The 17,251-nt window shown below is 43.7% G+C and overlaps 1 protein-coding gene across 1 annotated transcript in view; it reads right to left on the reverse strand.

Annotated features, from left to right (window-relative positions):
- The window catches only part of LOC139231194 (NEDD4 family-interacting protein 1-like), a 198,933-nt gene that overhangs the window by 143,517 nt on the left and 38,165 nt on the right, over window positions 1-17,251 (reverse strand). The window contains exon 4 of the mRNA XM_070862496.1: window positions 16,925-16,988. Coding sequence (XP_070718597.1) covers window positions 16,925-16,988 — 64 coding nt within the window. The remainder of the gene's footprint in view (window positions 1-16,924; window positions 16,989-17,251) is intronic.

The following is a 17,251-nucleotide window of genomic DNA, read 5'->3' on the forward strand; positions in this document are numbered from 1 at the left end:
GATTTAAATTATTGTTGGAGTTTTCTTTCCCTCTATTTTATTTCTCTTTCTTAAACCCATCTTTCTTTAGCTCTCTTTGTTTCGCTTTCTGTATATTATTTGGCATTGAATTAATTATTCTAACTTCCACTTCCTGGTTTAGACGTTGCGTGGCTCAGTAACGATTCTTCAATCTGATTGGTTACGGAAACACGCCATTTCTTGCCCTATTCACACAGGCCCCAGATTGCCTGTAGAGGGTGCTGCACTGTTTCGGCTCGCTAATTATCACAAGTTTCAGTGCAAAAGTGGCAGAAAGTCTGTGGGCAAGTGCACTGAACGGATAGCACCATTTGTTTGCCTCTAACTGCAAAATCAGGGCCAATATTATTCATTTATATTTCTCAATGCAGAAGAATAATGAAAGACTAGTGTAATTTGTTCTGTTTTGACCACAAAATGTAAGTTCGTTATATAGTTAGATGTAATGTTAGTATGTGACCAAGTCAATGAGATGGATTTTTTTTTAAGAGCACTGCAGGAAATAAAACAGCATTTTAAATAGAGACTATTATACTTGGGCAGGAGCTAGACATCACATAACTACAAAAAAATTGTGATTTAATGAATCAGTTGCTCCTTTAAAGTATCATATTTTTATGATGGCAAGGTAAAAAAGAAAGGGGTTGTGTCTTCATAGATAACTGTATGGTAAATATTTTTGACATTTGGGAAGGATTCAGAGCAATGATTTATTTTCGTCAGAATGATTTCATGGACAAGTGATATTGTATTATGGTTCAGCATAATCTCACCATGTGTTTTTAAGCAAACAAACAAAAGCAACCAGACATATTTTCAATGAAGACATAGGGGTCGAAATTCGGTACCACCATTTTTGAGGCGATGTCACAGCCTGAGTGCTGATTTTAGAGCCAGGTGTTAGATCTAGCCTCAAAGTCTTAAATTCAGTTTGTATGCCCAAAGATGAGAGAGCAGTGCTAAAAAGTAGTGTTGCACACTCATCCTTGGGCGGCAGCTCAGGAAGTCTACTGAATTTCCCGACGGGAGGCTGTCGCCATGCTAGAAAAAAAACAGGAAGAAAAAAAAAACTAAAACTTCTCCGATCCACGCACACACTACTCTTAAAACTAATGAAAATATGCAGAAGTAAATAAAGAGAAAAGTTACCTTCCTTTCTAGGCGATTCCGCCCAAGGTCCGACCTGTTACAACCACTTTTTCCTGGCTGTGCAGCCGCTAGTTTGTATGGCAACCGTACAAAGCAAATGTCGCGACAGAGGCATCAAAGAGGCATTGTATGCTGGATGATGTCACCACGTGGGTGGTGTTAGCCAGCACAGTGTTACCTCTTGGCACCCCTGTCAAAGAACCGACTTAATTTAGGGCGAGGTGTCGAGGCCGCTTATGGCCGACGGTAGGCATTTGCCGCACATTGGCTGCCTCCCGCACACGGTAATGGACGGTATACAAAACCCAATTTCAACCCCATAGTCCCATTAAGCAGGATATATTTGGACTATGTAATGAAATCTCCTATAAGTTCTTAAAAACACTAAATCATTACCTGCTCTTCCATAATCTTGCATTTATATAGTGCTATGCGCATCTTCAGGACATCCCAAAGCATTTTATAGCCAATGAATTACTTTTGAAGTGTATTCACTGTTGTTATCTGGATAATTTGCAAACAGCAATGAGATAAATGAGCAGTTAAGCTGCTTTTGGTGCAGCAACTTCAGGGAGGAATGTTGACCAGGGCAACTTCCGTGCTCTTCTTCAAAAAGCGCCATGGGATTTGTTAAGTCAACCTGAACAAGTCCATCCAATTTCCCGTACTTCTGCCCTCACCCCTTTCCCTCCTTCCTAGAAGCACAATTCTACATTCCATCCCACCAGCCTCCACATTCAATGGGTCATTCTTCACCATTTCTGCAACCTCCACCACGATACCAGCACCAAAGAATTCTTCCCCTTTCCTTTCAACATTCCAAGGGGACCATTCCCACCCCACATCCTGGGCCACTCTTCCATCAGCCCAACACCCCCTCCCCTTCCTCTGGCACCTGCCCATGCAAGAGCAGGAGATGCAACACGTGCCCTTTCACCTTCGCCCTTCCCACTGTTTAGATCCCCAAGCACTCCTTCTGGGTGAAATAGCAATTTACTTCTACTTCTTCCAACTTAGTATATTGTATTCGCTGCCCACGATGTGGCCTCCTCTACACAATGAAGATTGGGTGATCGCTTTGCTGAACACTTTCATTCAGTCCTCAAGTGTGACCTTAAGCTTCCGGTCACTTTCATTCTCCATCCAAATCACACTCATGCCTCTCTGACTTCGGCCTCCTGCAGTGTTCCAATATAGCTTACTGAAAGCTCGAGGAGCAGCACCTCATCTTTCGACTCAGCACTTTACAGCCTTCCAGACAGCACTAAGTTCAACAACTTCAGATCAGAACATTTTCTCCCTCAATAGGTGCTGGTAATGGTTCTGCTGCAACAATTTACATCTCCTCTGTATCCATCTTTTGTTTCTTTATTTTTTCATTATTGTCCCATTAGCATCCCCCTTTTTGCTTTTCCCCATGATCCCTTTTGCCATTTAATCAATCCTGCAGACCTTCATTTTGTTCTTTTCTAGACCTCCCCCTTTCCCTGGCTCTGTACTTGCTTTTAATCTATTAAATCTATAACTTCTTCCAGACCTGAAACATTGGCTGGAATTTTCTGGGGTCCGTGCGGGCGCGATCGGAGGCGTTTCAGGTGAGAAATTTGGAAAAAGTTAGAGCGGGTCTGGAACCCGCCGTTATCCCGCCCCCACGTGCCTTCCTCTAGGGCACGTTTGCCGGTGTGGCAGTGACCGAATTCAAATCATTAACAGGTAGTTGTTAGACGACCCTTTTTCAGCCTAATTTTCAAATTTCCTCAGCTGCCCACAGGATTCACACAGCTCGCGAACAACGGAAGTTGAGTGGCCATTGTTCCAGCTGATTAGATGACAGTATGAAATGTACTATAAAAGCTCCCAGCTCAAAGCTGGTCACTTTCCTCAGGCAGAAGCTGTTGCTGGCTGCATTCTCAGCACACATTTAGCTATCTCAAGGCTACAAGTGCTTCCAGCAAAGTTGCCATCCAGTCTCACTTCATTGACAGCTTGCTCCTCTGATCTCTACTTGACCTCTCATCTATTCCATCAGCATGGCTGCCATTTATACTGTCTTACCTTGGTTCACAGAATCAGACCACGATGAGTCCCAATACCAGCAGCACCAGCACCACCACCAATCTTCTCCTCAACCACCTGATGCTGCACAGTACACAGGGCATCAGCACAGGGCTGCACTGCGCCGGAATGTGATACCCCCAACACAGGGTATACAGGCAGAGGATGAACTTCCTCAACATGACTGAGCAGCAGTGCCAAAGGAGGCTCAGGCTATCGCACCAGGTCATTGCAGACATTTGCAAATTGCTTGAGGAAGACCTGCAGCCCAGACGAGTGGGTGGAGATGCCTTACCACTGGCTGACAAAGTCGCCACCACCCTCAACTTCTTCACCTCAGGCTCCTTCCAGGGATCTGCAGCAGACATTTGCAGCACTCGCAGTCGGCTGCCCACATATGCATCACATATGTCACTGATGCCCTCTTTGACAAGTCAGCCAATTATAACAACTTTGCCACTGATGAAGCAATGTTACTGAGAAGGTGCTCAGCTTTGCCGGCTTCCCACGGGTGCAGGGCGTCATTGACTGCAGATACTATGGCCATCAGGGCACCCCATCATAACCCAGGAGTTTTTGTCAACTGTAAGGACTTCCACTCTCTCAAGGTGCAGCTGGTCTGCAGCCATAGGAAGATCATCATGCATGTGTACGCCAAATTCCCTGCCGGCTGCCATTGCTCTTTCATCCTTCACCAGTGCACTCTCCCTCAGCGCTTGGCTCCTACAAACATACTTTCTGGCTGGCTGCTTGGAGACAAGGACTGTCCACTGAAGACATGGCTCATGACACATTTGAGGAGGCCAAGTACTGTGGCCGAGGAGAGATACAATGAAAGCCACATTTCCATCAGATGTGTCATAGGGCAGACAATTGGCCTGCTCAAAATTCGCTTCAGATTACTTGACAGAACTGGAGGAGCCCTTCAGTACGCATCAGTCAGGGCCTCCAGAATCATCGTGTTACGCTGTGCCCTGCACAATATAGTGTAGCATTGAGGATTAGCACTGCATGAGGAGCAAGGCACTGAGCACGCGGCCTCTTCACAGGAGGAGGAGCATCAGCCGGAAGACGAGGAGAACCAGGAGCTGGAGGAACCTGCAGGCCAGATCCAACCAGCACCCGAGCACATTGCTACCCAGGAGGCCAGGGATGGGCTCATCATATCTAGATTTACTTAACTTTACGCAGTATACCCATATGGCTGCCACATGCTGCACCAGGTTGGCACCACCCCACAGCAATACCATAAAGGATCTTACAATAACCAAATCATTCCTTTCACACTGATGACCATTGCTAGAGGTACAATTAAGTCTCACCAGTCACTGCAACTCACTAAGTCATTTCCAAAGTTGCACACAAATGTGTCTAAGATGGGAAAGTGGTGAAAGTAAAGATGTTAATGGTTGACAATACATTAATAGAAACTTGCCATTAACATTGACTAAAATACCCAAGTGGCTACCCTTGTGTGTCATCTTTCTCTTCCACATGCTTCTATGAGGTGCTTCAGCAGAGGTACAGGCAGCCTGCCTGAAGGTAAAGTTATGTCTCACTCCAACTCATTAAGCCACTTGTAATGTAACAGACAAAAATAGACCTGACCGGAAAGTGGTGAAAACAAATACATTTATTTGAGTCATAAGAGAAATGGAACTGTAACAATAACACTTCTTTAAGGACCCATATGCCTACCCTTGTGCATCTACTTCTGTGTCCTCTTTCTCTTACATGTCCGTCCAGGAGGTGCAACCCCTGTGGATTCAGCAGAGGTAGAGGCCGGCTGCTCACTGCCCTGCTGCTTAAACGCTATTGATGGACATCCTCGGGGCTTAAGAGCTTGTGATGGCCCCACCAAAGTCTGCTCCTCCTGCGACTGTGCAGAAGCAGACTTGGCCATCGTGATCAGAGGAGTCATCTGTGTCTCTGACTGAGGGGGTGTCAATGAGGGAGAATTGTAAGTGCTTTGAAAGGAGCCCACATTTCCCTCTCACCAGCATACCTTTCATGTGCCGCCTGCACTTCCCTGCTAGCAAAGTGCTGAAGAGCACCTTGTTGCACATCAGTGGGGCCATGAGGTCCCATATCTACCCTGACATCCCTCCTAGACAGGTGGTCTATGAGTCTCTGCCATCTATGCTCCATAGAGATCCTGTGCTCCTGTGAGTGGTGCATTAGCTGCTCCATGCAGGTGGCCATCCTTTCCATGCAAGAGCCTACAGTCACCATCATCTGTAATATGGTGGTGCTCATGTTGGAGATGGACTCCTCCATTCTCTGAACATTTGCAGACATCGCGTTCGCAAAACCTGTCAGAGCCTTCTGCACTGTCCTCTTTCTGGATGGCCCCCAAGGCTCAGCGTCTGCATGCAACTGAGCAGAGCTTGGAGTGTACTGTGCCCTCTGCCGAGGAGTCTCCACTGCTGTCCCTCTCTCCACCATCAGCTCCTGCTCATTTGCGACTTGTGACGGACCTGATGACAATACTACTCTATGTCCCATGGGACCCCTGAGGTGTGCGTCCCTGCGCTGGTGCTGGGTGCATTCATGTCTGGTGGCATTGCACCCAAAGAGGCTGGCGGCTCCTTTGAGGAGTCGTCTTCCTCTTCCTCCTGGACAGTGTGGAGGGATGGGAGGGCTGCTCTTGATGGACCTGTGGGAGAGTAGCGAGATGAGTTAGATATGCCATATGAAGAATGGGTGCACATACCATTATGCACATGATGACTATTCAGTGGCTGATGACATCAGTTCCCATATGAGTGACTGATATCTGCCATATAGTTGTATGATATGTAAATCTGTCACCAGGTTGTTGAGATGTCCCCCTCTCTCTGTCTCCCACCTCCAGCTGCTCGACCACTCCTGAAACTTACAATGCAGCCTCATCTGCTGTTGTGAGGGTGGCAAATGATGGAGGCCCACCTCCAGTTCTCTTCCTCTCCCTCTTATTGTGTGGTCTCTTCTCCTGCAAGGATAGAAAGAAGAGAATGTTGAGTGAGAGTGATGGAATGAGTATAAGGAATGGATGGGTTACATCTTCAGAGGGAGATGATGATAGATTTGTGTGGCAATGCCAAGAGGTCTCCTTGCGTGTTGTTAGTTAGTATGATTGCATTAGGATAAGGCTGAGTGTGAGGGTGGCTAGTAAGTTGACGATGTGATAATGTAGATAGAGAGAAAGGGTGGACGTGCAAGGTACAGGATTTTCAGATGGGATAGAGAGACAGGTAAAAAGGGAGGGGAGAGGTCACAGTATTGATTAAAGAAACTATTACAGCTGCAAGGAGGGATGATATGTTAGAGGGATCATCAAAAGAGGTCATATGGGTCTAACTGAAAGACAAAAAAGGGGTGATCACGCTGGTTGGTGTGTACTATAGACCCTTAAATAGTGAGAGGGAGATAGAAGAGCAATTTTGTAGGCAAATTTCTGAGAAGTACAAAAACCATAGGGCAGTAATAGTAAGGGATTTCAACTTTCCTAATATTAACAGGGACAAAATTAGTGTGAAGGGTGTGGAATTCCTAAAATGCATTCAAGAGAACTTTTTGATCCAGCATGTAGCATAGTGAGAGAGGAGGTATTAAGGGGTTTAGCAACTTTGAAAGTGGTTAAGTCCCCCAAGCCCGAATGAAATGTATCCCAGGCTGTTAAGCAAAGCAAAAGAGGAAATAGCAGAGGCTTTGACCATCTTTTTCCAATCCTCTCTGGCTTCAGCTATGGTGCCAGAGGACTGGAGGACTGCTAATGTGGTACCTTTGTTTAAGAAGGGAGAAAGGGATAGACCAAGTAATTATAGCCCAGTCAGCCTTACCTCAGTAGAGGGAAAATTATTGGAAAAAATCCTGAAGGATAGGATAAATCTACATTTAGAAAGACACAGATTAATCAGGGACAGTCAGCACGGATTTGTTTAGTGAAGGTTGTGTCTGACTAACATATTTGAATTTTTCGAGGCAGTAACCAGGAGGTTCGATGAGGGCAGTATGATGTAGTGTATATGGATTTTAACAAAGCTTTCGATAAGGTCCCACATGGAAGACTGGACACGAAAGACAGAGGGATCAAGTTGAATCCAAAATTGGCTCAGAGGCAGGAAGCCAAAGGTAATGGTTGATAGGTGTTTTTGTGACTGGAAGGATGTTTCCAGTGGGGTTCTGCAGGGCTCAGTACTAGGACCCTTGCTTTCTGTGATTATACATCAATGATCTAGATTTGAATATAAGGGGCATGATTAAGAAGTTTGCAGATTACACAAAAATAGGCTATGTGGTTGATAATGAAGAAGAAAGCTGCGGACTGCAGGAAGATATCAATCAACTGGGCAGGTGGGCATAACAGTGGAAAATAGAATTTAATCCGAAGAAGTGTGAAGTCATCCTTATCATAGGCAATCCCTCAGAATCGAGGAAGACTTGCTTCCATTCTTAACATGAGTTCTTAGGTGGCTGTACAGTCCAATACGAGAGCCACAGTTTCTGTCACAGGTGGGGCAGATAGTCGTTGAGGGAAGGGGTGGGTGGGACTGGTCTTTCCGCTGCCTGCACTTGATTTCTGCATGCTCTCGGCGACAAGACTCGAGGTGCTCAGCGCCCTCTCGGATGCACTTCCTCCACTTAGGGCAGTCTTTGGCCAAGGTCTCCCAGGTGTTAGTGGGGATGTTGCACTTTATCAAGGAGGCTTTGAAGGTGTCCTTGTAACGTTTCCACTGCCCACCTTTGGCTCGTTTGCCATGAAGGAGTTCCGAGTAGAGCGCTTGCTTTGGGAGTCTCGTGTCTGGCATGCGAACTATGTGGCCTGCCTAGCGGACCTGATGAAGTGTGGTCAGTGCTTCGATGCTGGGGATGTTGGCCTGGTCGAGGATGCTAATGTTGGTGCGTCTGTCCTCCCAGGGGATTTGTAGGATCTTGCGGAGACACAGCCCTGTAGACCATGAGTTTGCTGGCAGTTTTGAGGGCCTGGTCTTCAAACACTCTTTTCCTCAGGCGGCCGAAGTCTGCACTAGCGCACTGGAGGTGGAGTTGGATTTCATCGTCAATGCCTGCTCTTGTTGATAGGAGGCTCCCGAGATATGGGATATGGGAAGTGTGAGGTAATGCATTTGGGGAGGGCTCACAAGAAAAGGGAATACACATTAAATGGTAGGACACTGAGAAGTGTAGAGGAACAAAGGGATCTGGGAGTGCATGTCCACAGATCCCTGAAGGTTGCAGGCCAGATAGATAAGATGGTTAATCAGACATACGGAATGCTTGCCTTTATTAGCCAAGGCATAGAATATAAGAGCAGGGGGGCTATGCTTGAATTGTATAAAACACTCGTTAGGCCACATCTGGAGTACTGCGTGCAGTTCTGGTCACCGCATTACAGGAAGGACTGAACTGGAGAGGGTACAGAGGAAATTTACGAGGATGTTGCTGGGAGTGGAGAATCTTAGCTATGAGGACAGATTGGATAGGCTGGGTTTGTTTCCCTTGGAACAGAGGAGACTGAGGGGAGACCTCATTGGGAGCAGCGAGAGATTGTAGAGGGACATGATCGGGGCCCAGGAGAGGTGCGAGTTCGGGGCCAGAAGGGACAAGGGCCCAGGGGCAGCACGGGTCAACCCACACTGCAATATGTGTGCACACTAGGCCCGCGCAGCAGAACAGGTCTGCAGTCATCTTGGTTAATCCTTGCCACTGGACCAAGACCTGGCTCTGTCAAGCCCGTGTGGTGGCTGGTGTGCAACGGCCACCACATGTTAAAAAAATCCACGCACAAGCATATTCCACCCTACACTATGTAGTTCTGGACCTGGAATATTAGGTCTTTCATTGAAACACCTGTGAACTCATTGTTTTTCGGCGTGGAAGCAAGTTATCCTCATTTCGAGGGACTGCCTATGATGATGATGATGTGTAAAATTATAAGTGGCCTAGATATAGTGGATAGAAAGGGCCTATTTCACTAAGCAAAGGGGTCAACAACCAGGGGCATAAATTTAAAGTAATTGGTAAAGGTTTAGAGGGGATTTGAGGGGAAACTTCTTCACGCAGAGGATTGCGGGGGTTTGGAACTCACTGTCTGAAAGGGTGGTAGAGGCAGAAACCTTCACCACATTTAAAAAGTACTTGGATGTGCACTTGAAGTGCCATAATCTGCAGGGTTACAGACCTAGAGCTGGAAAGTGGGATTAGGCTGGATAGACTCTTGTTGGCCGACGCGGACACGATGGGTCGAAATGGCCTCCTTCTGTGCTGTAAACTTCCATGATTCTATGAAGGCCTGTTGGTGTGAGTAAGGATGTGCAGGAGTAGGGTTGGGAAGGCAGAGTGATGGGGATGTGATGAGAAGCACAGCAGGATGAAGTTGAGTGTGGCTTTGTACTCACTTTTTTTAGATCTAATGAGATCATTGAAATGTTTATGGCACTACATCCAGGTTCTCTTAAACACACCCCTGCTGTTGACCTCCTCTGCAATTTTTGTCCCCTGGGGAGGTCTCATCCACCCATTGGAAGGGAAGAGGATGTCCCTGCGAGCTCAGACTCTCTCCACAAGCATATGGAAGGAGTCATCAGAGAACCTGGATTCAGCCCTCTGCCTTTGTGCAGCCATCTCTCCAACGTTTGAAGCAATGAAAATCCCCAGCCTGCACACTCCTCGATGAACTTTCAAATTAAATATCCTGGCTGAAAACATGTCATGGATGATGACCTCAGACCTGTACCATTTAATAGGGTTGGGTAATGAGCAGGGTGCGCTTAATAGGGCCCAGTATTGCAAAGTTGATTTCTATAGCGGGATGGAAGCAGCAACGGGGTCGCGACCTGCCATGCCGTCTGCCCGCATCCGAGTTGCCCATTACAGAAAATTTTAGCTGTTAACTCTGTTTCTCTCTCCATAGTTGCTGCCATACTTGCTGTATGTGTGCAATATATTCTGTTTCAAAGCAGCTGTGGCTTTGTTGAATATATCCAAAAGATGGCACCTCCGACAATGCAGCACTCCCTCAATACTGCACTGAAGTTGTAACTTCTCAAGTCCTATAGTGGGGCTCAACCCTCAACTTTCTGACTTACAAAGAATAATACAGCACAGAAGGAGTCCATTCGGCCCATCGCGCCTGTACTGGCTCTTTGAAAAAGCTATCCAATTAGTCCCACTTTCCTGCCCATTTCCCGTAGCCCTGCAAAAGTTTTCCTTTTCGAGTACATATCCAGCTCTCTCTTAAAAGGTACTATTGAATCGGCTTCCACCATCCTTTCAAACAGTGCATTCCAGATCATAAAATAATTTCTCATCTCCCCTCTGGTTCTTACAAGAGAGCTACCATTGAGCTGAGCTGACACTGATTGAGAGTTTTGGACATAACTCTTGCTTTCTTTATTCAAATTAAATATTTTTAAACATTGTCACAGGAAAGATTTGATGCATTGTAGACAAACCCATTTCAATTGTATCTCTATTAAGCCTGAAGAACTTTTGGTAAATAATTGAAAGAAAATGCAGACCCTCAGGGAAGTTTATGGCAAAACATTTAATATTGAAGTATCCCCAAATCCCTAATGGAAGAATAATAGCCACCTGGGAATTACAAAGTGAGTGAGTGACTCCAAAATATAGGCCCTTGGCAACTTTAATTTGAGGTGCAATAGCACAACTTAATTGTAAAGTTTAGGTGACATCATAAACTCTGAAACAAACCTTGAGTGGCTGAACCTGAATTCCAAGAAAAAGTTACAACCTTCAACTCACTGTCATTTTAGTGGGAATTCTTCCTAAAGTTTTGTGGGAGTATAAAATTTAGGACCTTGTAAAAAATCTGCCATCAAGAATCATTAAGGAGTGTACTTTTATAAGGTTTTCAAATATATGCTAAATTGACTGCAATATTTGTAGTGCAAATCCATGATTATTGCGAGCAATTACTTAGTAGAATCTGATTCTCTTCATATTAAAATGTTGTACACGTGTAATCTCTAGATATGTAAATATTGACAACCGATTCAAATTACTGCATTTTAACTCTCTGCTCAATTCTAAGGTGCTTACATTGCCCTCAAGTGGTAATAGTCTATATTGTAGGTTCTTAACCAGACTAACTCAGGAAAAATCAGCCAAAATGCACAAAATAGATCAAATGGAACAATGTGAATTGCTTACCAAACAAACCTGTTTACACAGATCACTTAGTTTATCAAAACATCTTACCTGTCAATTTTTCTGTTGCAAAATAATGGCAAGTCTTAGAACGGTGCCTAATTCCAGAATAATGTGGTGACCACTGAGACACAAACCACAAATTATGTAATCGACCCGTTTAATGTCAAATGCTATTACCAGACAATATTATATAAATCCAAACTTCATATATCCCTCCATTAGAGATCTTTTATGTTGTTTATGGAATTCTGTAAAATCCACAAATCATAGACATAGAAACATAGAAATTAGGTGCAGGAGTAGGCCATTTGGCCCTTCGAGCTTGCACCACCATTCAATAAGATCATGGCTGATCACTCCCTCGGTACCCCTTTTCCGCTTTCTCTCCATACCCCTTGATCCCCTCAGCCGTAAGGACCACATCTAACTCCCTCTTGAATATATCCAATCAACTGGCATCAACAACTCTCTGCGGCAGAGAATTCCACAGGTTAACAACTTTCTGAGTGAAGAAGTTTCTCCTCATCTCAGTCCTAAATGGCCTACCCCTTATCCTAAGACTATGTCCTCTGGTTCTGGACTTCCCCAACATCGGGAACATTCTTCCCGCATCTAACCTGTCCAGTCCCGTCAGAATCTTATACATTTCTATGAGATCCCCTCTCATCCTTCTAAATTCCAGTGATTAAAGGCTCAGTTGATCCAGTCCAATTGATCCAGTCTCTCCTCATATGACAGTCCAGCCATCCCTGGAATCAGTCTGGTGAACCTTCGCTGCACTCCCTCAATAGCAAGAACGTCCTTCCTCAGATTAGGAGACCAAAACTGAACACAATATTCCAGGTGAGGCCTCACTAAGGCCCTGTACACCTGTAGTAAGACCTCCCTGCTCCTATACTCAAATCCCCTAGCTATGAAGGCCAACATACCATTTGCCTTCTTCACCGCCTGCTGTACCTGCATGCCAACTTTCAATGACTGATGAACCATGACACCCACGTCTCGTTGCACCTCCCCTTTTCCTAATCTGCCTTCGTGTTTTTGCCACCAAAATGGATAACCTCACATTTATCCACATTATACTGCATCTGCCATGCATTTGCCCACTCACCTAACCTGTCCAAGTCACCCTGCAGCCTCTTAGCGTTCTCCTCAATTCTCACACCGCCACACAGTTTAGTGTCATCTGCAAACTTGGAGATATTACACTCAATTCCTTCATTTAAATCGTTAATGTATATTGTAAAGAGCTGGGGTCCCAGCACTGAGCCCTGCGGCACTCCACTAGTCACTGCCTGCCATTCTGAAAAGGACCCGTTTATCCCGACACTCTGCTTCCTGTCTGCCAACCAGTTCTCTATCCACATCAGTACATTACCCCCAATACCATGCACATTGATTTTGCACATCAATCTCTTGTGCGGGACCTTGTCAAAAGCCTTTTGAAATTCCAAATACACCACATCCACTGTTTCTCCCTTGTCCACTCTGCTAGTTACATCCTCAAAAAATTTCAGAAGTTTCGTCAAGCATGATTTCCCTTTCATAAATCCATGCTGACTTGGACCGATCCTGTCACTGCTTTCCAAATGCGCTGCTATTTCATCCTTAATGATTGATTCCAACATTTTCCCCACTACTGATGTCAGGCTAACTGGTCTATAATTATCCGTTTTCTCTCTCCCTCCTTTTTTAAAAAGTGGTGTTACATTAGCTACCCTCCAGTCCATAGGAACTGATCCAGAGTCGATAGACTGTTGGAAAATTATCACCAATGCATCCACTATTTCTCGGGCCACTTTCTTAACTACTCTGGGATGCAGACGATCAGGCCCCAGGGATTTATCGGCCTTCAATCCCATCAATTTCCCTAACACAATTTCCTGCCTAATAAGGATATCCTTCAGGTCCTGCTTCTCATTAGACCCACTGTCCCCTCGTACATTCGGAAGGTTATTTGTGTCTTCCCTCGTAAAGACAGAAACGAAGTATTTGTTCAATTGGTCTGCCATTTCTTTGTGCCCCATTATAAATTCACCTGAATCCGACTGCAAGGGACGTACGTTTGTCTTCACTAATCTTTTTCTCTTCACATAGCTATAGAAGCTTTTGCAGTCAGTTTTTATGTTCCCTGCAAGCTTCCTCTCGTACTCTAGTTACTCGTGGGCAGATCTTCATCGGAATAAGATACATAATTAAGACAACCTTCACTGTGTGGTGTTAACTTCATTGGGCTAGAATTTCCAGTGGATCACCGCCCGGTTTCTCAGCGGTATTGGTGGTTTTGGGCGATAACCGGGTTGGCGAGAAATTACCCAGCTGAGTTACGCCGGCAGTTTCGAGGTACCGCTGGGGAGCTTAGAGGTGACCCGTAGGTAAGTGTAAAAGTGTAAAAAAAACACCCACGAGAATCAGCGGAGCTGAGTGGTAGGTGAGTAGCTCTGCAAGAAAAAGGTAAGTCATTGGTTTTTTACTAATTATTTTTAAATTCTGTTGTGATGATTTAAGTTAAAAACGTCCTGAGAATATTTTAATTATTTTTTATGTTATGTTTTTTAAAAATATATATTTATGTTTTTCTCCTCCTAGGCCCAATCTGCAGGGTAAATTTATTAATTATTGCCCATTTTCTTTAAGAACTGCCCAATCAACCCAAAATTCATCTTTTTAGTCGAGAATCAGGGTGCAACCCCCATTTTTTCCACTGGACGGATTTTTTCTTTTTTGGGGGGAAGTTTTCACCGGCGATAATCTTGGGAATCTTAGTGGTCTTTTCGGCGGCAATCGGGCGCTGGCAAGTTGTTAGGAAATTATAGCCCATAGATACCAGATCTAGCTTTAAATGTGAAAATGTCATTTGGTGACTTCAACTTTGTGAAATATGCTACTGTCAATTTCCTGAAGCTACAGCCTAGTAAAACAAATTCTGCCCATATTACAATAGTGCAAAATGTCATAATTTCAATGCTTACCCAAGAAAATGAGTGACAAACTGATCCTAAGTAGATTAGTCACTCTTGGTGCCTTTACATCAACAGGATCAATACAAGCTTAAACTTGATTCAGCTAGGTTAGGGTATAGTCTTTCAAGTACCTCCAATAATTATATCCTATTTGGCTTATAGGGAATGCGGCATGGGGAACTTCCCTACTATTCCTTTACTGTATTTTAATTAGATTGCTTTGCAAATTTGAGTTTTTCGTTGTTTGATGAGTTGACTTGTACCTCTTCAAACCCAGAGTGCTGGGCTGACTTGTGCTATCATATCCTTCCACTACAGGCTGCACTGTTATACCACTTCCCTGTCTAACCAAGAAATGGCCACCTCTACACATCAATTGAAGATTTGCCAAAATGAATTATTCAAATTGATGAGGGGGGAACGGGGTAAGATCATGGCTCACAATGTTACAGCATTTCATTTATTAGCATTCCAAAATTAATTTGGGTGAAAATAATATGTTCTTCGTCTTAAAAATCTATTAGAACCCCACAACAAATGTGGGATCAGATTATCCCTGTATTGCAGTAGATGTGCTTGTTTGATGATATATATGCAAGGCAGCAATATTAGGCAACACAGCTAGGCTTGTGCTGCAATCGGCTGTCATGAAACATTTGGAAATTTTCATTGTCTTACTGTACAGCAGGCTGGTCACTAGCATTGGGGATATATTACATCATTACTGAAGTCTTGTGTATAATGCTGGGGTAGAACATAATAACTTAGAGGAACAGGAAAAGACCGTTAGAACATAAGAAATAAGAATTAGGAGCAGGAGTAGGTCATACGGCCCCTCAAGCCTGCTCCATCATTCAATAAGATCATGGTTGATCTTTGACCTCAACTCCACTTTCCCGTCCGATCCCCATATCCCTTGATTCCCCCAGAGTCCAAAAATCTATCTATCTCAGCCTTGTATACACTCAATGACTCGGCATCTTTTGGGTAGAGAATCCCAAAGAATCATAACCCTCTGAGTAAAAAAATTCCTCCTCGTCTGTCTTATGGCCGATCCTTTGTCTTGAGACTATGTCCCCTAGTTCTAGACTCTCCATCCAGGGGAAACAACCTCTCTGCATCTACCCTGTCAATCCCCTTCAGAATCTTATATATTTTAATGAGATCACCTCTCATTCTTCTACACTCCAGAGATTATAGGACCAATCTACTCAATAGACCTAACAAATTAATTATTTTTCAATAGGTCTCAACCCTACCTTTGCACCCTCTCACCATAAATTTATTACCCACTTCTTGCACCAGAAATACATCTAATTGCCTCTTGAATGAATTTCTACTGCCTCTTTCAAGGACTTTCATGGCTAACATGGTACACTTTATTGTTTGGGTGGCAAAGTCACTAATTTAAAATCATATTTCTTTTTATATCTCAATCCTTTGTCACAGTGAAGAATTTGCCTTGGTCAACATAATGATTGTTAAAGGGTTTATTATGTTACTTCAAAGTCTCATCTTTTCCAACAAAAACAACCCCAACTTCCCACATTTTTATTAATTTCTTTGTCCCTGTTAACAATCTCTAATCTTACATTTTCTGTGGTTAAAGGTTGATTGAGCTGCCGATCCGTAAATGAATCTAATCCCCTCATCAAAGTGATTTCAATGTTTCCTAGATGAAATTGCACACAGTCCAAATTATAACTTGTGTAGTGCAGTTCCTCATCACATCAATGTCAAGTAAAGCATAACTAATTCTCTCTATTAGCTGGAAAAATTAACAAATTATTATACTTGGACATCTTGTTAAAATATTTAATCTGGCACATAATTAGTTTAAATAATAGCTACCGAAAGCATGTGTAACTGTTGAAAGTACTCTAAGAGCACTCTTCCGTTGATAGAGCTTTGTTGAGTTGACCAGTAATCCCACCATCAATAGAACTCTAATGGAAAGCACCTTACCTCCAGACACTAAACAGTATTGGAGATCCACATTTTCATGGGCTTCACAAACTGTCTTGAGGTTTCCACTTAGAAGTAACTTTGCAGAGATTAATTCCCTCCCTTTTATCTTTTACCTTTTATCACAGGTCTCCAACCTCCAACAACCTGAATTCGGAGCAGTGGCACCAAGTGAAGTAATGAGGGGGAGCAGTGAACAAAGACTGTATCTCCACTTAGTGCTTCTGCCCTAGGGCTTTTCATGAGACTATAAATGTATCAACGTGCAGTGGGGACTGAAACTTCTCATTATGCAACACAGAATGAAGAGTTTGGGGAGGGACGCAATCATAGTCTAGAAATTATTGTTGGCAAATTAGTGAACAAATGTTAAACGCATTTTATTTTAACCCAGGCATTAACCAAGGTAGTTTAAATGATTACACTAAACTAGCAGACAAAGGAATAAGTCTGCTAATGTCACTGAAAATGGTTTTAAGCTAATGAGAGATGCTATTATCTTCATTTCCACATACATCCATATCTAATATGCAATGTACATTTGTCTATTCAAAGCACTGAGATTAGGTAAGAGAAATATAAAAAAACAAACCATATTACTTTGGAAAACAACTTACCAACAGCAAGAAAAATCCACCAGAGCCAAATCTTTCCGTCAAAATAGGCAATAAAATCAGAGAACTGTAAAAACAAATATTTGTATTAAATTACAAAGATTCTGCATTGAAACCCAAGTCACAAGCAATATAGCCAAGAAACAATTTCAAATGGCCTAGTCCAGACTGATAATGTAGCCATACCATGATTGCAGGCATGTAGAGGGCATTTATTCATTGAGCCAGTCATTGCTTATTTGAACATGTCAATTTGATATCTCACACTTTAGCGGACAAATGACAAGGGTATAGAATATAAAAGTTGAGATGTAATGATGAATCTATATA

The sequence above is a fragment of the Pristiophorus japonicus genome, chromosome 2 (assembly GCF_044704955.1).
Source record: "Pristiophorus japonicus isolate sPriJap1 chromosome 2, sPriJap1.hap1, whole genome shotgun sequence".
Taxonomy (NCBI): domain Eukaryota; kingdom Metazoa; phylum Chordata; class Chondrichthyes; family Pristiophoridae; genus Pristiophorus; species Pristiophorus japonicus.